This window comes from Cherax quadricarinatus, chromosome 61 (genome assembly GCF_038502225.1).
Source record: "Cherax quadricarinatus isolate ZL_2023a chromosome 61, ASM3850222v1, whole genome shotgun sequence".
NCBI lineage: Eukaryota > Metazoa > Arthropoda > Malacostraca > Decapoda > Parastacidae > Cherax > Cherax quadricarinatus.
In genome coordinates, this window is record NC_091352.1 from 17,009,269 (window position 1) to 17,032,855 (window position 23,587).

The 23,587-nt window shown below is 38.6% G+C and overlaps 1 protein-coding gene across 2 annotated transcripts in view; it reads left to right on the forward strand.

The window, feature by feature from the left end:
• Ino80 (chromatin-remodeling ATPase INO80) overlaps positions 1-23,587 on the forward strand; it is a 754,916-nt gene that overhangs the window by 77,447 nt on the left and 653,882 nt on the right. For both annotated transcript variants that reach the window (XM_070098261.1, XM_070098262.1), the window contains exons 8-10: positions 4,735-4,893; positions 5,572-5,747; positions 17,196-17,412. In XM_070098261.1, the coding sequence (XP_069954362.1) occupies positions 4,735-4,893; positions 5,572-5,747; positions 17,196-17,412 (552 nt within the window). The remainder of the gene's footprint in view (positions 1-4,734; positions 4,894-5,571; positions 5,748-17,195; positions 17,413-23,587) is intronic.

The following is a 23,587-nucleotide window of genomic DNA, read 5'->3' on the forward strand; positions in this document are numbered from 1 at the left end:
CATATGCATTTAATATGGTAGTAGGTAATTTTAGTCTAAAAAGTTCTATAAAATTTACACAAAGCCTAGTAGTTTTGACATTGACTATAATAAATATATGGTATTACAAAATTGTAGTTCTTTCACATTATTATTTATTTGTGTAAGGTGTATACCTTTGCTAATTAAAGCACATTTGTATTTTTTTTTATTCATAGATAGGTATTAGGTTGGTAGACAGCAACCACCCAGAGAGGTACTGCCATCCTACCAAATGAGTGTGAAACATAAACCTGTAATTGTTTTGCATGATGGTTGGATTGCTGGTGCTTTTTTCTGTCTCATAAACATGCAAGGTATGTCTTGCTACTTCTACTTACACTTAGGTCACATTACACATGCATGTACAAGCATATATATACTAACCTCTCTGTATTTTCTTCTATTTTCTTCCTAGTGTGTGTCCTAGCCCTAAGCAAAACAAAGCTGAAGTGGGTAGGGGAGTTTCAGTGGGGAAAAATAAATGGGATTAAATCAGGAGTATCTGAGAGAGTCGGATCTAAGAAAGGGGTAGCAATAATGTTAAAGGATCGGTTATGGAGAGAGAAGAGGGAATGTAAATGTATAAATAAAAGGATTATGTGGATTAAAATAAGGGTCGGATGTGAAAAGTGGGTCATAATAAGTGTGTATGCACCTGGAGAAGAGAGGAGTGTAGAGGAGAGAAATTTTGGGAGATGTTAAGTGAGTGTGTAGGAACTTTTAAGCCAAGTGAAAGAGTAATTGTAGTAGGGGACCTAAATGCTAAAGTAGGAGAAGCATTTAGAGAGGGTGTGGTGGGTAAGTTTGGGGTGCCAGGTGTAAATGATAATGGGGAGCATTTGATTGAACTTTGTATAGAAAGGGGTTTGGTCATATGTAACACATATTTTAAGAAAAAGAGGATAAATAAGTATACAAGATATGATGTAGAGCAGAATGACAGTACTGTAGTTTGTTGGACTATGTATTGGTAGATAAAAAATTGTTGGGTAGACTTCAGGATGTACATGTTTATAGAGGGGTCACAGATATATCAGATCACTTTCTAGTTGTAGCTACAGTGAGGGTAAAAGGTAGATGTGATACAAGGAAAATGGAAGCAGCAAGTAAGAGAGAAGTGAAGGTTTATAAACTAAAGGAGGAGGCAGTTAGGGTAAGATATAAACAACTGTTGGAGGACAGATGGGCTGGTGAGAATACAGGCAATGGGTAGAAGGTGTATGGGGTAAGTTTAAGAATATAGTGTTAGAGTGTTTAGCAGAAGTTTGTGGTTACAGGAAAGTGGGTGTGGGAGGGAAGAAGAGTGATTGGTGAAATGATGATGTAAAGAGAGTAGTAAGAGAGAAAAAGTTAGCATATGAGAGGTTTTTACAATGTAGAAGTGATGCAAGGAGAGAGGAGTATATGGAGAGAAAAACAGAGGTTAAAAGAGTGGTGGAGCAATATAAAAAGAGCAAATTAGAGAGTGGGTGAGATGTTATCAACAAATTTTGTTGAAAATAAGAAAAAGTTTTAGAGTGAGATTAATAAGTTGAGAAAGCCTAGGAAAAGAATAGATTTGTTAGTTAAAAACAAGAGAGAATTATTAAATGGAGAGTTAGAGGTGTAGGGAAGATGGAGGGAATATTTTGAAGAATTGTTAAATGTTGATGAAGATAGGAAAGCTGTGATTATGTGTATAGGCAAGGAGGAATAACATCTTATAGGAGTGAGGAACCAGTTGTGGGTGTGGGGGAAATATGTGGGGCAATGAGTAGAATGAAAGGGGGGTAAAGCAGCTGGGATTGATAGGATAAAGATAGAAATGTTAAAAGCAGGTGGGGATATAGTTTTGGAGTGGTTAGTGTTTCTATTTAATAAATGTATGGTAAGGTAAGTTACCTAGGGATTGGCAGAGAGCATGCATAGTTCCTTTGTATAAAGGCAAAGGGACAAAAGAGAGTGTAAAAATTATAGGAGGATAAGTCTGTTGAGTTCTAGGTAGTAGGTTGGTAGACAGCAACCGCCCAGGGAGGTACTACCGTCCTGCCAAGTGAGTGTAAAACGAAAGCCTATAATTGTTTTACATGATGGTAGGATTGCTGGTGTCCTTTTTTCTGTCTCATGAACATGCAAGATTTCAGGTACGTCTTGCTACTTTTACTTACACTTAGGTCACATTACACATACATATACAAGAATATATATACACATACCCCTATGGGTTTTCTTCTATTTACTTTCTAGTTCTTATTCTTGTTTATTTCCTCTTATCTCCATGGGGAAGTGGAACAAAATTCTTCCTCCGTAAGCCATGCGTGTTATAAGAGGCAACTAAAATCCCGGGAGCAAGGGGCTAGTAACCTCTTCTACTGTATATATTACTAAATGTAAAAGGAGAAACGTTCGTTTTTCCTTTTGGGCCACCCCGCCTGGGTGGGATACGGCTGGTGTGTTCAAAGAAAGAAGAAGTCTGTTGAGTATACCTGGTAAAGTGTATGGTAGAGTTATTATTGATAGAATTATGAGTAAGATGGAGAGCAGGATAACAGATGAACAAGGAGGCTTTAGGAAAGATAGGGGGTATGTAGACCAGTGTTGCAAATGTATGAAATAGGAGGTAGGTTATTGTATGCAGTGAAAAGTTTTTACAAGGATAGTGAGGCTCAGGTTCGAGTATGTAGGTGAGAGGAGGATTATTTCCCAGTAAAAGTAGGCCTTAGTCAGGAATGTGTGATGTCACCATGGTTGTTCAATATATTTATAGATGGAGTGGTAAGAGAAGTGAATACTCGGGAAATTGGCAAGAGGTGTAGGGTTAAAAGATAAAGAATCTAAAACAAAGTGGGAGTTGTCACAGTTGCTCTTTGCTGGTGACACTGTGGTTTTGGAAGATTCTGAAGAGTAGTTGCAGAAGTTGGTTGATGTGTTTGGTAGGGTATGTAAAAGAAGGAAGTTAAAAGTGAATATAGAAAAGAGTAAGGTGATGAGGATAACAAAAAAATTAGGTAACGGAAGATTGGATATCAGATGGGAAGGAGAGAGTATGGAGGAGGTGAATGTGTTCAGGTATTTGGGAGTGGACGTGTCAGCAGATGGGTCTATGAAGGATGAGGTGAATCATAGAATTGACGTTGGAATAAAGGCGAGTGGTGCACTGAGGAGTCTGTGGAGACAAAGACCTTTATCCATGAAAGCAAAGAGGGGAATGTATGAAAGTATAGGTATACCAATACTCTTGTATAGGTTTGAGGCATGGGTTGTGAATGTTGCAACAAGGAGAAGACTGGAGGCATTGGAGATGTCATGTCTGAGGCCAATGTGTGGTGTGAATATAATGCAGAGAATTCGTAGTTTGGAGATTAGGAGGTGTGGGATTACCAAAACTATTATCCAGAGGGATGAGGAAGGGTTATTGAGATGGTATGGACATGTAGAGAGGATGGAACGAAATACAATGACTTCAAGAGTATACAAATCTGTAGTGGAGGGAAGGCGGGGTAGGGGTCAGCTTAGGAAAGGTTGGAGAGAAGGGGTAAAGGAGGTTTTGTGTGTGAGGGGCTTGGACTTCCAGCAAGCTTGCGTGTATTAGACAGGAGCGAATGGAGACAAATGGTTTTTAGGAACTGATGTGCTGTTGGAGTGTAAGCAAGGTAACATTTATGAAGGGATTCAGGGAAACTGGCAGCCTAGTCCAGCCTGCCAGATGGGAAGTACAGTGTCTGCACTCTGAAGGATGGGTGTTAATGTTGCAGTTTTATAATTGTAGTGTAAGCACGCCTTTGGCAAGACGGTGATAGAGTGAAAGATGATGGAAGTTTTTCTTTTTATTTTGGGCCACCCTGCCCGAAAAATATGTTTTATCACAGACCTATGGAATTGCTAAATCATATTAGGTGAAAAGAGTAGAGATAATGATGGCAATATATTGCACTGTGGTCACCAGATTTTCTTCATTGATCATTGTTTTGCATTTTTCCATGGAGGTGATGATTAAGGGTACTTGTTATATGTTCAGCAGGCAAAACATATAAACCAAACACAGAGTTGCCTGTGTTTGGTTTAGACTGTTCCATCCAGAATAAACCAAGATGGTTCACCCTATGAGCTAAAAACTTTGATGAGCTTCTTCCTGTCTAATAACTGAATTGGTTTGTCTTGTGTGAAATTATTTTATTTTAATATGCTTTCTCATTCTTATTATACAGCTTTGTAAAATGTCTATCTTGATAAAGACAGCCATGCTTTTTCATATTTGTAATTACTTGTTTTTATCTGTATGAGAAGAGCTAAACTTGTGGCTTTCAAATATGGGTATTGGATTTATCATAAAATTTTTAGTTTTGACTAGTTGTAGCACATATTACCTCTTCTTGTAACCCATTCCATTAGCATTGGCATTATGCTCTAAGAGCTATGAAGATCAACTTCTTTTATACTCTTGATGTTAATTCAGTTTATTCTTTATTTATTCTGGAAGCCCTCTTCACAACTTGCAGTTATTATACTGCAAAGTATAATAACTGTATAGCATTTCCATAGGTAATTAATGTTAGCCAGTGTCCAGTCTACTAAAAATAGACCATTTGAAATAATTTAAGCCCTAGCTTGGTGGTAGACGGTCAGTAAGGTTAAAAAATTTAAGTTAAAATATTATAAATATGTTAGGTACTCTACCATCCATTGCTAAGCTGCTTTTACGATAATGTTATGATAAATAATTTTTCTGAACAGAGCCAAAAGACAGTGAAAGATAAAGTTTGGATGTTGAAAAGACTAACTAGAACAATGCAAGGAGAGTGGAAAAAGTTTGATCGTATTTTGAAAGAGCAAAATCGCCGGGCAGAACGAGAAGCTGAAGAACAGCGGAAGATGGATAAAGAAATCTTAGAGGTATGTATAAATTTAATCATTTTGACAATTTTGAAACTTAAGTGAGAAAATTTTTGCATATTTTCATTTTATAGGTTGCTGCTAAGAAAGAATGTTATCCAAAAGTGACATCCTGAGGTCCTTGTATAATTACTTAATTTGACTTTGTGTAAGGTGAGCTCTTGCTGTTGGTCCTGCCTCTCAATCTCAATGATCTGGATTGAGTTAAGACTGCCATATCTCTTTTTGAATATCTATCTAGAGAGATTCATGGCCATGCTGGTGGGAGATTAATCTGTAAAAACTTGCACTTGTGGTCACAGTAGGGTCCATGTTAATCTCCCTATTGTGTATAACTATACCTAGTTGATGAATCTTATTGTAGCCAGCTGGTCCAGTGGCTTACACACTGGCCTGGTGTTTTGTGACTCGCTGTAATCCCACCTGTACTGTGTTTTTTTTTTTTTTTTAGTACAAGCTAGTCTCCGTGGAGTCTTAGAGAGGTAGATGGAAGTGTGGAAGCAGTGGGGTTGATAGTGGGCTGTCAAGCCCTGATTCAAAAAGTTTTTTTTCATCCTTCGAAACCATTTTTCATGATTATTAGGAAAATCTTAAATTGTAGCACATCATTGTTTTATATACATTAGTTGTGATAACTTTCAGGTTTGAAATATTTATTACTCTATTGTGTTTTAATAGGTTAAGAGACAGCAGCGTAAGGTCAACTTTCTCATCACATTGCCAGAGCTGTATGCTCACTTCATGAAGAATAAGATGGGATCAGTATCACTGGAAGATGAAGATACCAGCACTATTCTCAAACAGTTAGAAGATGATACTTCCATGCCACAATCATCAATTGATGATTATGACTGGTAAGGTATTTTTTTTTTTTTTTGAAGAAACTGGCCATATTCCACCAAGGCAGGGTGACCTAAAAAAAACAACAAAAGTTTTTCTTTTTAAATTTAGTAATTTATACAGGAGAAGGGGTTACTAACCCCTTGCTCCTGGCATTTTAGTCGCCTCTTACGTCATGCATTGCTTACAGAGGAAGAATTCTTTTCCACTTCCCCTTTTATGCTTTATATATTATTATTATTGTCGTTTTTACATGTGCATGTGTTTGTGCGTGTGTGCATATGTGTTCCTGCGTATTTGCATGTATGTATGTATGTATGCTTGCATATCCATGTTAACGTTTAAGGTTTGAACTAGTGAACTCCGACAAGGAAGATGCGAGTGCACATGCTCGGCAATATATCCCGGCTATGTAGCTGGGTAATGTTAATGTGTATATTTTTTGTTATAACGTGTAAAAGCATTGCATGTATTTTTTCCCCCAGCAATATATAGCCGGATACGTACACTCCTGTTTCCTTTGTCAAGAGTTTATTCAATCAAACCTAATCTTTAGCCCAGCTATATAGCCAGGTACATACACTCACACTTCCATTGTTGGAGTTCATTGGTTCGAACGTAAAGCATTAACATGCAATTTTTTAGTATAGCCAGTCATAGTGAGACAGTGAGGATGACAGATGGTATCCTTAAGATCATCAGGTGAAACCCACTTTTTGTTGTATATATGGATTTGAAAAAGCTTATAATACTGTGGATATGGGAATAGTATTCCAGATGCTGTGGTTGTATGCTTAGTTAAAGCTATAGAGAGTTCTTATGCAGTGTGGCTCTGGTTTGGAGATGTAGGAGAGAAGGGGACTATTTTTCTGGTAAAAAGTAAGCCTTAAACACGGATATGTGATGGCACCATAGGTGTGCTAAAAAAAAATGTATATGGATTCTAGGGTATTGGGAAGAGGCATGGGAATAAAAGATAATGAATCTGATGTGGAGAAGTTGCAGAGGTTGGTGGGTGAGTCTGTGAGTGCATGCAAGAGAAGATGAAAAGTGAACATAGAAAAAGCAAGATGATGAGAGGAATAAGAAGTTTTGCCAATGAAAAATTGGACATCAGATTTTTTTTTTTTTTTTTTTTTATCACACTGGCCGATTCCCACCAAGGCAGGGTGGCCCGAAAAAGAAAAACTTTCACCATCATTCACTCCATCACTGTCTTGCCAGAAGGGTGCTTTACACTACAGTTTTTAAACTACAACATTAACACCCCTCCTTCAGAGTGCAGGCACTGTACTTCCCATCTCCAGGACTCAAGTCCGGCCTGCCGGTTTCCCTGAACCCCTTCATAAATGTTACTTTGCTCACACTCCAACAGCACGTCAAGTATTAAAAACCATTTGCCTCCATTCACTCCTATCAAACACGCTCACGCATGCCTGGTGGAAGTCCAAGCCCCTCGCACACAAAACCTCCTTTACCCCTCCCTCCAACCTTTCCTAGGCCAACCCCTACCCCGCCTTCCTTCCACTACAGACTGATACACTCTTGAAGTTATTCTGTTTCGCTCCATTCTCTCCACATGTCCGAACCACCTCAACAACCCTTCCTCAGCCCTCTGGACAACAGTTTTGGTAATCCCGCACCTCCTCCTAACTTCCAAACTACGAATTCTCTGCATTATATTCACACCACACATTGCTCTCAGACATGACATCTCCACTGCCTCCAGCCTTCTCCTCGCTGCAACATTCATCACCCATGCTTCACACCCATATAAGAGCGTTGGTAAAACTATACTCTCATACATTCCTCTCAGATTGTAGGAAGGAAACATGAAGGTAAGTGAATGCACTTAAATAGGAGGGAGTGTATGTATTAGGAGGTAAGTTTGTGAATAGATGGTGGGAAAAAGTAGGTGTAGTGTTAAGGTGTCTTTAAAGAGAAAGGTTTATTTATTGAGTAAAAAAGGGGTATTTACCATAGTGTTTGCATTGACACATATAAGTGAACAATATTTAGATAAAGGTAGGGAAGCTTTCATTGCCTTTATGGATTTCAAAAAGGCATATGATAGGGTGGATAGGGGAGCAATGTGGCAGACGTTGCAAGTGTATGGAATAGGTACAGTGGAATCTCAAATATTGAACTTAATCCATTCTAAGAGTTAGTTCTAAATTCGAAAAGTCTGAAAAGTGAGTTTACCTGGAGAGAGTTCCGGGGGTCAACGCCCCCGCGGCCCGGTCTGTGACCAAGCCTCCTTACAATTCTCGGAGAATTTCGGCAAATTTCGGCCTGGATCCTGCAGCAATATTTCCCATAAGAAATAATGGAAATACAATTAATCCTTTCCAGAAACCCAAATTTTTTTTTATTTTTTATTAAAACACTGGCTGACTCCCACCAAGGCAGGGTGGCCCGAAAAAGAAAAACTCCATCACTGTCTTGCCAGAAGGGTGCTTTACACTACAGTTCTTAAACTGCAACATTAACACCCCTCCTTCAGAGTGCAGGTAGTAGGGTGGTAGACAGCAACCACCCAGGGAAGTACTACCGTCCTGCCAGATGACTGTGAAACAAACCTGTAACCGTTTTGCATGATGGTAGGATTGCTGGTTTTTTTTTCTGTCTCATAAACACGCTAGATAACAGGGATATCTTGCTACTCCTACTTACACTTTGGTCACACTTCACAGACATGCACATGCATATATATATATACATACATCTAGGTTTTTCTCTTTTTTCTAAATAGCTCTTGTTCTTTTTGATTTCTTCTATTGTCCATGGGGAAGTGGAAAAGAATCTTTTCTCCATAAGCCATGCGTGTCGTATGAGGCGACTAAAATGCCGGGAGCAATGGGCTAGTAACCCCTTCTCCTGTAGACATTTACTAAAAAAGAGAAGAAGAAAAACTTTATAAACCCAAAAATATTCACAAAAAAATACATTTTATAGAGATTAATTATAGTTTTACATACAACAAATATAGTGTTCAGTTATGTATTAATAAATTTAAATAAACATATAAAATAACATTTTACTTACCTTTATTGAAGATTGGTGATGGCATCTGTAAGATGGAGGAGAGAGGGAGTTGGGGTTAGTGTTTGGAAAGAGAATCTCCCTCCATGAGGACTTCATGTATCAAACCCCTCTCTGGGGTTACTTCCCTTCTCTGTCTTTTAATGCCACTAGGACTAGCTTGAGTCACTGGACCCCTGTCTCACAAAATAACTGTCCACAGTCCTCTGTTTCTGGTGCCTCTTTAAGATTTCTTTTAAGATTTCCCTAAAATGGGACATGGTTCTGTCACCGAACTTTTTGCAAAGATGGCTTGTTTCAGCTTGCTCAGGGTGGTACTTCTCTACAAACATTTGGACATCATTCCACTTGGACATCATTCCACTTCTGTATTATTTCCTTCTTCACATCTATGGTGTTTCTCACTTTCTTTACCACAGGGATACCACTAGCAAGTTTTATTGCTCCCATTGTAGCTTCTTTCACAGTCCCACAAGCACTAAACACAATGAAATAATCGTAAAATGTTTGAATGTGAGCGCAGGTTAGTGTTCACTCGAGCATCAACAAAACCAGACTGGCTCACGGTGCCTCCGTGGGGACGCGGACAGAATGGGCTGCTTGACAGTTCTGGTACCCGGCAGTTCGAAAATAGGGGCGAGTTCGATAATAGGGACAAAGTTGGTTCGAAAAAAGGGTTCTATTTTCAAAGAGTTTGATAAGCGATATGTTCGAAATTTGAGGTTCCACTGTAGTAAGTTACTAAATGCTGTAAAGAGTTTTTATGAGGATAGTGAGGCTCAGGTTAGGGTGTGTAGGAGAGATGGAGATTACTTTCCAGTAAAAGTAGGCTTTAGACAGGGATGTGTAATGTCACCATGGTTGTTTAACCCTTTGACTGTCACAAGCCCATTTCTGAAACTGTGATTCTATGTCGCAAAATTTTGAAAAAAAAAATTATTTTTTCTTATGAAATGATAGAGAATCTTTTTCCAATGGTAATAACACCAAAAGTATGAAATTTTATCAAAAACTTAGGGAATTAAGCTCCCTCGAAGTTAGCGATCTCGGCGTTATATACGCATTGGCGATATCGCCGAATTAGAGCCCTTTTTTCGGCCAATCCATTATTCCAGTCGACCAAACTCATAGCTATTTCTTTAGAACTCCATTTTTTCTATTAATTGAGTACAAGAAACTGCCCATTTACCGATTTCAACTATCCAATAAAGTGGTCAGAAATTGGCAATTTGGCCAATTTCATGCAAATTAAAAAAGATGCCAATTTCAAAATAGGGTCCAGAATAAACAATGCAGACATTCTTGGCACAAAATTAACATATCCTCTGTTCATTAGTCATGTCTCCAGGCCCCACTTATATTACTCTTGCTTTCTATCTTGATTTTTTATTCACACAAAAAATAGAAGATTTACTGTTATGCAGACTATTGCATTATTGTAAAAAAGGTATAAATAATATCAATGCAATAGTGAAAGAATATTAGACTCCCCAGTTGACGTGTATTGGACGTGTGGTGTGATTTGCTTACTCTTAAACATTTGTAAAAATCGAACATTTCTGCTACTTTGAACTCAATTTCAAGGTCGTTTTCATTGTGAAACTGATCAAAATCATCTCTATTTCTGTAATATGTTTTCTATTCTATCAAATGAGACCGAGAAAACGAGAATACAACCATAAAAACTATGGGAAAATACACCTCAAAGTTGGCGTTTTAATCCTAAAACACGGAGTTTTTTTTTCTCTCATTATGCACTGCGTGCTGCAGGATTTTTTTTTATACAGTGCACACTGACCACACAGACCCATTCTCTCACATGTGGGCCTACCAGCTTTCTCCTGCTTGACTTGAAGCTGCTAGAATTATTGAGCATATGTATACTTCCGAAACACTGGCTCGTAAGACGTATATATACGGCCAAAACAGTCAAAGGGTTAACATATTTATAGATCTGGTTGTAAAAGAAACAAATGCTAGGGTGTTAGGAGAAGAGTACCTGGAGTTTACCTGGAGAGGGTTTCGGGTATCAACGCCCCCGCGACCCAGTCTGAGACCAGGCCTTGTGATGTATCAGGGTCTGATCAACTAGGCTATTACTGCTGGCTGCACATAACCGACATATGAACCACAGCCTGGTTGATCAGGTACTGACTTTAGGTGCCTGTCCAGTGCCTTCTTGAAGACAGACAGGGGTCTATTTGTAATCCTCCTTATGTATGCTGGGAGGCAGTTGAACAGTCTTGATCCCCTGACACTTATTGTGTTGTCTCTTAGTGTACTCATGGCTCATGAGGAAATGTTGCATCTCCTGCCGAGACTTTTGTTTTTGTAGGGAGTGATTTACGTGTGCAAGTTTGGTACTAAACCCATTAGGATTTTCCAGGTGTATATTATCATGTATCTTTCTCCTTGATAAATTAGACACAAGTGCAACTCTTGGGTATCTTTATTGAGGAAACGTTTCGCCACACAGTGGCTTCATCAGTCCATACAAAGGAGAATCTTGAAGAACAGGAGGAGAATGAGGTAATCAGTCCCTCAACCTTGAGTCGATGTGGTCAGTCCATCAATCTTGAATAGAATACGGCATACGTGCTGAGAAGGAGCTTATAAACCGTTGGCAGGAGAGGTGCAGCAGTCATAGGTCGTGTAACATTTGTTCAATGTTGAACTAGGTCGTGCCCAAGAATTAGGCAAGCGAAGAATTCCCAAGTATTAAGATCCCAAGAAGTTGCAGTGTCTGACAGGTTTGTAGATGAATGGTTCAGAGAACCGACATGTTGATAAATTAGACACAAGTGCAACTCTTGGGTATCTTTATTGAGGAAACGTTTCGCCACACAGTGGCTTCATCAGTCCATACAAAGGAGAATCTTGAAGAACAGGAGGAGAATGAGGTAATCAGTCCCTCAACCTTGAGTCGATGTGGTCAGTCCATCAATCTTGAATAGAATACGGCATACGTGCTGAAAAGGAGCTTATAAACCGTTGGCAGGAGAGGTGCAGCAGTTTATAAGCTCCTTCTCAGCACGTATGCCGTATTCTATTCAAGATTGATGGACTGACCACATCGACTCAAGGTTGAGGGACTGATTACCTCATTCTCCTCCTGTTCTTCAAGATTCTCCTTTGTATGGACTGATGAAGCCACTGTGTGGCGAAACGTTTCCTCAATAAAGATACCCAAGAGTTGCACTTGTGTCTAATTTATCAACATGTCGGTTCTCTGAACCATTCATCTACAAATCTTTCTCCTTGCATTCCAGGGAATACAAATCAACAGACTTAATCAGTTCCAGTAATTTAGGTGCTTTATCATACTTATGCATGTCGTGAAAGTTCTTTGTACATTCTCCAGGTCAGCAATTTCGCCTGCCTTGAAGGGGGCAGTTAGTGTACAAAAGTATTCCAGTCTAGAGAGAACAAGCGATTTGAAGAGAATCATCATGGGCTTTGTGTCCCTAGTTTTGAAGGTTCTCATTATCCATTCTATCATTTTTCTAGCAGATGAGGTAGATACATTGTTGTGGTCTTTGAAGGTGAGATCCTCTGACATTATCACTCCCAGATCTTTCACATTTGTTTTTCGCTCTATTGTGTGGTTAGAATTTGTTTTATACTCTGATAAAGTTTTAATTTCGTTAAGTTTTCCATATCTGAGTAGTTGACTTTTCTCTTCATTGTACTTCATATTGTTTTCTGTGGCCCATTTAAAGATTTGGTTGTTGTCCGCTTGGAGTCTTGCAGTGTCTTCGATGGAGGACATTGTCATGGCAATTCAAGTGTCATCTGTAAAGGAAGACATGGAATTATGGCTACATCTCTGTCTATGTCAGATATGAGGATGAGGAACAGGATGGGAGTGAGTGCTCTGCCTTGTGGAACAGAGCTTTTCACTGTAGCCACCTCAGACTTTATTCTGTTTACTATTACATTTTGTGTTCTGTTTGTTAAGAAGTTATAGATCCATCTACCAACTTTCCCCATTATTCCTTTGTCACGTATTTTGTGTGCTATTACACGATGGTTGCACTTGTCGCAGGCTTTAGCAAAGTATGCGTATACTACATCTGCACTTTGTTTATCTTCTAAAGCATCCAGGACCTTGTCATAGTGGTCCAGTAGCTAGGACAAACAGGAGCGACCTGCTCTAAACCCGCATTGCCATGGGTTGTGTAATTGATGGGTCTCTAGGTGGATGGCAGTCTTACTGCTTAGAACCCTTTCAAAAAGATTATGATATTTGATGTTAGTGCTATCAGTCTGCAGTTCTTTGCAGTTGCTTTACTGCCACTTTTGTAGAGTGGGACTATGTCTGTTGTTTTTAGTGACTGTGAGATGACTCCAGTGTCCATGCTCCCTCTCCTTAGAATGCTGAAGGCACGTGACGGGTACTTCTTGCAGTTCTTGACGAACACGGTTCCACGAATCCGGGCCTGAGGGAGAGTGCATGGGCATGTCATTAATTACCGTTTCGAAGTCTTGCAGTGTTAGGATAATATCAAGGATTTTTGAAGTGACCAAATTTTGAACCTCAATCATAAAAAATTCATTTAGATTGTCGACCCTGAGTCTGGTTAATGGCTTACTGAACACTGAGTCGTATTGGGACTTTAGTATCTCACTCATTTCTTTGCTGTCATCTGTGTAGATCCCATCTTGTCAAAGCAGGGTTCCAGTACTGGATGTTGTTTATTCCTTAGATTTGGCATAAGAGAAGAAGTATTTCAGGTTTCTTTCAATTTCATTGATGGCTTTAAGTTCTTCCTGAGATTCTTGTCTCCTGTAAGATTCCTTAAGCTTAAGTTCAATATTTGCTGTTTCTTTGACCAGTGCCTCCCTTCATATTTTAGATATATACTGGTCCCTCTCAGTATAAGGATCATCTCTCTCTTTCTAGTTTACATCTTCTCTTTCTTTTTCTTAATGGAATGTGCTTTGAGCAGACCTCAAGTGCCACAGAGTTAATTTTTTCTATGCAAAGATTTTGATCCGTGTTGATTAGGATATCTTCTCAACTTATTTTATTTAGCACATGACTAACTTATTCCCAGTGTATGTTTTTGTTATTGAAGTTGAATTTTGTGAAGGCACTCTCATAACTGATCACTTTTTGCTGGTCAGGAGCCCTGTGCATACATGACTGTACCTCTATTATGTTGTGATTTGAGTGTATTGTCTTAGGTACGCTTATATTACATATCAGATTGTCGTTGTTGGTGAAGATGAAGTCCAGTGTATTTTCTAATCTAGTAGATTCTATTATTTGCTGGTTTAAGGTGAATTTGGTGCAGAGATTTAATAGCTCGTGTGTGTGTGAATTTTCATCTGAGCTGCCTCCTGGAGTGATTTCTGCTAAAACTTTGTTTGCTACACCCCTCCATTTTAGGTGTCTCAAGTTGAAATCCCCCAGTATCTAGATGTTTGGGGCCAGATTTGGGAGAATTTCCAGACAGTTGGCAGTTTTCAAAAGCTGTTCTTGGAACTGCTGGGAAGTTGCATCTGGAGGCTTGTATACAACCAAAATGACAAGATTTTGGTTTTTGATCTTTACTGCCAAAACTTCAACTACATTATTTGAGGTGTTTAGTAATTGTGAGCAAATGAGTGAGTCTGTGACATACAAGTCGACCCCCCCTTGTTGCCTGTTTAGTCTGTCGCATCTGAATAGGTTATAACCTGGGATCCATATTTCGTTGTCAAAATGATCCTTTATGTGGGTCTTTGAGAAAGCCACAGGCATGACATTTGACTCCATGAGCAGTCCCCTGATGTAAAGTATTTTGTTGTTTGTTGATGGCTTTAGACCCCTGTATGTTTACAAAGATAAATATTGTTATATTGATGTTTGCTGGCATTAATATCTGTTGTTCTGGAGTGGAGGCCAGTGATTGCCCCTCCACTCCAGAAATGTTTTCAGTTGGTGTAGGATTTCTGTCATTTCTTGCCAGTTTTTTTCCTTCCTGGCACTAAAAAACCTCCTTCACTGGAGAGGTTTTGGCTTCCCTCTTTTGTTACCCATGGTCTGGGTGATCTGTATCTTCTTGTCTCCTTTAGATGGTGTGCCTGACAGTGTATGTTGTAGCACTGTTTTTCATGGACTGACGAGTGACACATTTCGGGGTGAAATAAGTCACAAGAGGAAGAGTTGCACCCTCCTGTTGTCATGTGGGTGCAGCATTTTTTTGGGGATGGTCAAAGGTGCATAGCCCACCTATTATTCCAGATATACCATGCCTGCAGGTACCCAAGGCATAGAATTTGCATAGACTGGATTTTTGTTTGCCAGGATTTTTTGTGGCTGTGTTCCTTACTGGTGCATTTTTTCTGTTTCTCCACTGCTTACGACCCCTGTACGGACATCAGTGGGATTAAATTATGGGAAATCAAACACAAAATGGGAGTTGACACAGTTTTTTGCTGATGATACTGTGCTGTAGTGTAAAGCACCCTTCTGGCAAGACAGTGATGGAGTGAATGATGGTGAAAGTTTTTCTTTTTCGGGCCACCCTGCCTTGGTGGGAATCGGCCAGTGTGATAATGAATAATAAATAAACATGTGCTTTTGGGAGATTCTAAAGAGAAGTTGCTACGGCTAGTGGACAAGTTTGGGAGGGTGTGTAAAGAAAGTTGAAAGTGAACATAGATAAGAGTAAGGTGATGAGGGTATCAAACAACTTAGGCAAAGAAAAAAATGGATATCACATTGGAGGGAAGGAGGGGTATGGAAAAAGTGAATGTGTTCAGATATTTGGGAGTAGATTTATCAGTGGATGGGTTTATGAAAGATGAGGTTAACCATAGAATTGATGAAGGAAAAAATAAGGTGAGTGGTTCTATGAGGTATCTGTGGAAACAAAAAATGTTATCCATGGAGGCAAAGAAGGGAATGTATGAGAGTATAGTGATACCAACACTCTTATGTGGGTGTGAAGCATGGGTTGTAAATGCTGCAGTAAGAAGGAGGCTGGAGGCAGTAGAGATGTCATGTCTAAGGGCAATGTGTGGTGTAAATATTATGCAGAGAATTTGTAGTGTGGGAATTATGAGGTGTGGAGTTACTAAAAGTATTATTCAGAGGGCTGAAGAGGAGTGACATCTAAACTGTCATATCTGGGTGCCTCTGCAGAGATAATGATTATGTATTTAAGATGGTGAAAGTGTTGAATGATAGTGAAAGTATTTCTTTTTTGGGTCACCCTGCCTCGGTGGGAGACAGCTGACATGTTGAAATAAAAAAAAAAAATGTACCAACCGTTTTTATAAGAGTATGTGGCATGGACTTAAAATGTTGCATCGAGGAGGAGGTTGGAGGCAGTGTAGATGCCATGTTAGAGAGCAATGTGTGGTGTGAACATTATACAAAGGATTCAGATTGTACACATTTGAAGATGATGTGGTTTATAAAAGGTATTATTAAGAGGGTGGAGAAAGGGTTGTTGAAGTGATTGGGGCATTTAGAGGATGGAACAAAATATGATGCCAAAGAGGGTGTATAAATTGGGAGAGAGAAGGAGGGGTAGGGTTTGTTACAGGATGAGTTGGAGGGAGGTATGAAGGAGTATTTTGAATTGAAGTGAGTGGAGATGTGGTTATAGGGAATTGACGTAATGTTGGAGTCTGAACATTATAACAGTCATTAAAGGATTCAGGGGAAAAAGATTAGTAGGCCTTGAATCCTGGAGGTGGGAAGTAATGCATAAGGCTTGCACTGTGAAAGAGGGTTAAGGATGTTAGAGTTCAAAAGATTATTTGAATTGTGATGTCTGCATACTAATGGCAAGACAGCTTTTGAATGAATGGTATTGAATGTATCGTTTTATTTGGTCACTATACCTTGGTGGGAGGTGGCCAGTTTTATATTTTTTTAATTTTGTGGTGATTTGATGAAAGTGTGTTCAGGTGCCAGATCAACCAGGCTGTGATGGATATGTGGGGTGGCAGGTCTCCAGTAGCAACAGCCTGATTGACCAGGCTAGCACAAGATGAGCCTGGCCCATGGCTGGGCTCTGGGAGTAGAAAGACTCTCGAAACTCATCAAGGGCATGATGGTTGACAGTGGCTTCTCTCAACATTCTCTTACAAAGAGTGTAGACATAAAAAAGTTAAGCTTATTAGGCAGTAGTTTTCTGCTCTTTGCTTCTGCCTCCTTGAAAATGATGGTGAAGTTTAAAGACCTATAATATCAAGGCACTCCTCCTTCATCCAAAGATTTTTATGAGCAGTGATCTTCATGGGATACTTTTCTTATCATTGATTTATTTTATTGTTTAATCTTAAGCTCATTATCTCCCTGGTCCTTTAGAATATGGTATTCATTTTGCCAATTTTTGTTTTAACTGTTTTATGTATATAATCAGTACTGTACTGTATGTGATAATTTTAAATTGATACTATAATTCTTTAAAATATTGCAGTGAAGCCATGAAAGTTCAGGCACTGAAGACAGCTCAAGAGGCTTATTCCAACCAACAAGCAAAACTAAGTTTGTTCTCAGGGAGTGAAGGCAAGTGTGCACCAGAGCCTGGGCGATCTAAAGAATGTAAGGAGCATCCACAGCCACTTATATTTAAGGGCATCCTCAAGAGCTACCAGATGAATGGCATGAACTGGCTGGCTAATCTCTACTATTTTGTAAGATACATTACTCATTTTTTTTTTTTTGTCCTTTAATAAAACTCAGAATGAATGATATCTGGAGTTGGAATAATGTTACACGGTTTACTTCATATACAAAGCTTGAAAGTCCATGTACAGTATTTACAAGTCACAGTACTATAGGCAGGTGACCAAGTAACATTTTTTATCTTGTTGAATTTAACTGTATATTGAGGAAAAGAGTGAAAATCAAAATGACATTTTCTCCTCTCTTGTTTTATTGGGAAATACAATTATATTATATACACCTACCATCCGACTTAGGAACCTGCTCAACTTATGACCGCTCGACTTACGACCGTGTTTTTTTTTTTTTTGCCAAATTTCTGGGAAATAAACAACTGTTTGTATTGTACACAGTGTTTATCCTAAACCTTACAGTATAAAATACAGTACTAACAGCATAAAAAGTACAGTAAAACATGAAATACCAAAATAAAACAATAAAATAAAGTCATTACAAAAATGTGATGTTGATATTCAGTAGTAAAGTTCGACTTACGTCCATTTCGACTTACGACCGGTTTCTCAGAACCAAACTCGGTCATAAGTCGGATGGTAGGTGTATTGAGGAAAATAATGAAATTCACATTTCCATAGCTGGAAAAATTAATAACAAACCCACCAATTGGAAAGGACCAGTGAACTTTGCAGTCTCTACTGGATCATGATTCATTACAATCCAAAGCAGACTCTTCTTTCTTCTTTCAACACACCAGCTGTATCCCACTGAGGCAGGGTGGCCCAAAAGAAAAAATGAAAGTTTCTCCTTTTACATTTAGTGATATATACAGGAGAAGGGGTTACTAGCCCCTTGCTCCCGGCATTTTAGTCTCCTCTTACAACACACATGGCTTACAGAGGAAGAATTCTGTTCCACTTCCCTGTGGAGGTAAGAGGAAATAAACAAGAACAAGAACTAGAAAGAAAATAGAAGAAAACCCAGAGGGGTGTATATATATATGCTTGTACATGTATGTGTAGTGTGACCTAAGTGTAAGTAGTAGCAAGACGTACCTGAAATCTTGCATGTGTATGAGACAGAAAAAAAAGACACCAGCAATCCTACCATCGTGTAAAACAATTACAGGCTTCCGTTTTACACTCACTTGGCAGGACGGTAGTATCTCCCTTGCAGTTGCTGTCTACTAACCTACTACCTAGGCCAAAACAGATATTAACATTATTCAGTTTACCTTTCCAGTTATTGTATTTATTGTCACATGAGTAAGCTGTATAAGGCATTTAAAGTAACAAATATTGTTTTTGTGAGGTTTTCCCTTAAAATTTTCATGACAGAGAACTCCAATAAATGTGTATACGAGATATTTGCATTTTCTTAGTGTACTGAAATATAAAACAAATCTTAGGAAATTCACAGTAATTACTCTGTGATTATAGTTACATTTGTATGGTTAGCTGGACTTGAGTCCTGGAGGTGGTAGAGTCAGTGCCTGCACTTTGAAAGAGGGTGGGATTGTTGTGGTCAGAGAGTTATCTGACTGTAATGTCAGATAACTCTCTGACTATTGAATGAATGACATTTAATGCATTTTCATTATTGGGTCACCCTGCCTTGGGAAAAGATGGCCGTTGAGTTAAAAAAAACTACATTTGATATGCAGAAACAGTATTTATTTGTGATAATAGTTACTTTGGAGTACAGCTCTTTAAGGATCATTGCCTTCACTGCTCAATCTCTAACCAGGCCTAATGATTGTTGACCTTAACAGTCAGCTGTTGTTCCTTGAAGTTAGCAATCTGAAGTTGATGCTACAAGCCTGCTGATCAGGAAATGTTTATAGGAACTTGTAAATTGCCACCTTGATGACTGTGATATTAGTTACGTATTTGACTCATGAAATTGTAAAACACAATTTCAAACAAATCACAAAATGGGATGTTTAGAAGCTGTGAACACTACACTTATTGAGTTATGTTTTAGTGTACTTAATGCACCCCTGTTTTTCTTTGGGCCTATTTTAGACTATTTGCCATGCCTCCAATGCTTCTGAGTTATTTTATTGTGTAGATTTAGAATAAGTTATTGTAATGGTTTTCATATATAAATTATGATACTGTTCAGCTTTCTCACCTTCACTGCAGGGATTACAATTTGAAAAATTTTAGGTGTTACAATAATTTAGTTTTTTTTTTTATTAACACATTGGTCGTTCCCACCAAGGCAGGGTGGCCCAAAAGAAAAAACTTTCATCATCATTCATTTCATCACTGTCTTGCCAGAGGCATGTTTACACTACAGATAAAAAACTGCAACATTAACCCTTTCAGGGTCTGTGCAGTAGATCTACGGCTTTACGTTCAGGGTCCAAAACGTAGATCTACGCCATGAGCTCAGCTCACTCTGATAAGCTGTGAGTGGTAAATTTGGGCCTAGATATGAGAGAATACATCTATGTGGTATGTGTGCACCACATAAAACAAATCCTGCAGCACACAGTGTATAATGAGAGAAAAAAAACTGAGACCGTGATTTTCGATTAAAACAGCGACTTTGCAGTGTTTTTTCGTATGTTTTTTATAGTTGTATTTGTAATTTCTTGGTCTTATTTGATAGAATGGAAGACATATTACAGAAATAGAGATGATTTTGATTGGTTTTAGCGCTGGAAATGGCTTGAAACTGAGCTCAAATTAGCGGAAATGTTAAATTTTTGCCGATGTTCAAGAGTAAACAAACGACCTCACACGTCTAATACACACCAGCTGGTGGGTCTGATATATATTCACAAATGTGGTGATGATATTTATACAATTATTACAATATTGCATAACAGTAAATCTTCTATTTTTTTGGTTTGAATAAAAATTCATTATGTGAATAAAAAATCAAAATGGAATTCATTTGTAAAGCCTCAAAATGTAACTAATGAACAGAAGAAATATTAGTTTAGTGCCAGGAATACCTACATTGTTTATTCTGGACCCTATTTTGAAATTGGAATATTTTGAACTTTGTGTTAAATTGGCCAAATTACCAATTTCCGATCAATTTATTTTGTAGTTGAAATAGTTGACCTGGCAATTTCTTGTGCTCAATCAATAGAATATAAGTAATACTAGTGAAATAGCTAAGAATTTTGTCGACTGGAATAATGTAATTGGCCTAAAATGGGAGTCAAAGTTGGCAAAATTGCCGATTCATAAATATCGCTGACACATCAAAATTCATGAAGCATAATTTTGTCAATTTTCCATCAAATTTTGGACTTTTTGTTTTATTACCTTCAGAATAAGTTTCTCTACCATTTCATAAGAAAAAATAACAGAAATTTTTTTTTGAAAATTCTTGGACCCTAGTGCACACTTTGAAATTTGGCCTCTGGACCCTGAAAGGGTTAACACCCCTCCTTCAGAGTGCCAGCACTGTATTTCCCATCTCCAGGAATCAAGTCCGGCCTGCTGGTTTCCCTGAATCCCTTCATAAATGTTACTGTGCTTATACTCCAACAGCACATCAGGTTCTAAAAACCATTTGTCTCCATTCACTTCTATCTAACACTCACGCACACTTGCCGGAAGTCCAAGCCCCTTGCGCACAAAACCTCCTCTACACCATCCCTCCAACCTTTCCTAGGCCGACCCCTATCCTGCCTTTCCTCGAAGTCATTGTATTTTGTGCCATCCTTTCTGCATGTCCAAACCATCGCAGTAACCCCTCCTCAGCCCTCTGGATAATAGTTTTGGTAATACCACACCTCCTTCTAATCTCCAGACTACAGATTCTCTGCATTATATTCACAGCATACATTGCCTTCAGACATGGCATCTCCACTGCCTCCAGCCCTCTCCTTGTTACAACATTCACAACCTATGCCTTACACCCATACAAGAGTGTTGGTATAACTATACTCTCATACATTCCTCTCTTTGCTTTCATGGATAAAGTTCTTTGTCTCCACAGACTCCTCAGTGCACCACTTGCCTTTTTCCCCTCGTCACTTCTATGATTCACCTCATCCTTCATAGACCCATCTGCTGACATGTCCACTCCTAAATATCTGAACATATTAACCTCCTCCATACTCTCTCCCTCCAGTCTGATATCCAGTCTTCCGTTACCTGATTTATTTCTTATACTCATCATCTTACTCTTTTCTATATTCACTTTTAATTTCCTTCTTTTACATACCCTACCAACCTCTGCAACTTCTTTTCAGAATCTCCCAAAAGCACAGTGTCATCAGCAAAGAGCAACTGTGACAACCCCCACTTTGTGTTAGATTCTTTATCTTTTAACCCCACATCTCTTGCCAACACCTGAGCTTCTCTTACAACTCCATCTATAAATATATTGAACAACCATGGTGACATCGCACAACCCTGTCTAAGGCCTACTTTTACTGGGAAATAATCTCCCTCTTGCCTACATACTCTAACCTGAGCCTCACTATCCTCGTAAAAAATTTTCACTGCTTTCAGTAACCTACCTCCTATTCCATACACTTGCAACATCTGCCACATTGCCCCCCTATCCACCCTATCATATGACTTTTCCAAATCCATAAATGCCATAAATGTTCAACTGAATATATGCAGCTGGTGAATGTTTTCTGTCCATTCTCTAGGTATGCAATTCTGCCAACCTTAAATTGGGCTGTTAATGTACTCCATTATTTCAGTATGGAGAGAGTACAAGTGCTTCAAAGAATATTATTGTTTGCTTTGTATCTCTCATTTAAAATATTCTTATTATCTAGTTAAATACTAATTTCGTAGCATTTGCATACTGTGAAACACAATTGTTGTTACATATCACTGCATCAAGTAGTGTATAAACTTACTGGACATGCTCACTTTCCATAACAAATGCAAAAAAGTGTGACTGTTTAGAATTTTTGCTTGACAGTCATTTCATTACTTGTATAGCATATTGTTTTAGGAAATTTTAAGACTGCTTTGCCATGAGTTCAAACCCTATCCATTACCTGAGTTCTTCCTTATTATTATCTCAACCAGAATTGTTTGTATATAATAGTAGAATAGGAGTAAGTAAGTAATATCAGTCAAGAATAAAAATCTTGGTCAAATGGAAGATGTAGGGAATTTCCCAGGAAGGGTTAAGTGGCATCATGTGATGTGGTTTGAGTATCCAGCAGACATGTGTGGACGTGTTATATCAGAGTAATTGGAGAAAAGTAATTATAGTGTGAGCAAGGTAACATATTCTCAGTGGAGAAGTAGAATAGAATTCTTCCTTTATAAGCTGCGACTAAAATACCGGGAGCAATGGGCAAGTAACCCCTTCTCCTGTATACATTATTAAATTTTAGGTCTATCTGCCTCAGTGGGATGTGGCCTGGTCATTGAAAAAAGAAAGGTAACATATATGATGGGATACAGGGAAACCAGTGAAACATACTTGAGTTTTGAAAGTGGAAAGTACAGTGCCTTCACCTTGAAAAATGGGCTCAGTGGATCATTTGAATTGTGATGTCTGTGCCCTTCTGAAAAGGCAGCTGGAGAATGAGTGTGGGTGAATGTGTGTGTTTTGTTGGGTCACCTTACCCAGTGGAAAACAGCTGATGTGGTAAAAAATTTATTACAAAACTTACTGGACAGTAAAGGTAAGTATATATACCAAAAGAATGTAGTAGTTTGTAAGATTTACCTGCCATCTTACATATTTATGAGATAGAAATAAACGATCAGTATTTTTGCATTGTGGCATTTATGGATTTGGAAAAGGCGTATGACAGGGTGGATAGGGGGGCAATGTGGCAGATGTTGCATGTGTATGGTGTAGGAGGTAGGTTACTGAAAGCAGTGAAGAGTTTTTACGAGGATAGTGAGGCTCAAGTTAGAGTATGTAGGAAAGAGGGAAATTATTTCCCAGTAAAAGTAGGCCTTAGACAAGGATGTGTGATGTCACCATGGTTATTTAATATATTTATAGATGGGGTTGTAAGAGAAGTAAATGCGAGGGTCTTGGCAAAAGGCGTGGAGTTAAAAGATAAAGAATCACACTTAAAGTGGGAGTTGTCACAGTTGCTCTTTGCTGATGACACTTTGCTCTTGGGAGATTCTGAAGAGAAGTTGCAGAGATTGGTGGATGAATTTGGTAGGGTGTGCAAAAGAAGAAAATTAAAAGTGAATACAGGAAAGAGTAAGGTTATGAGGATAACAAAAA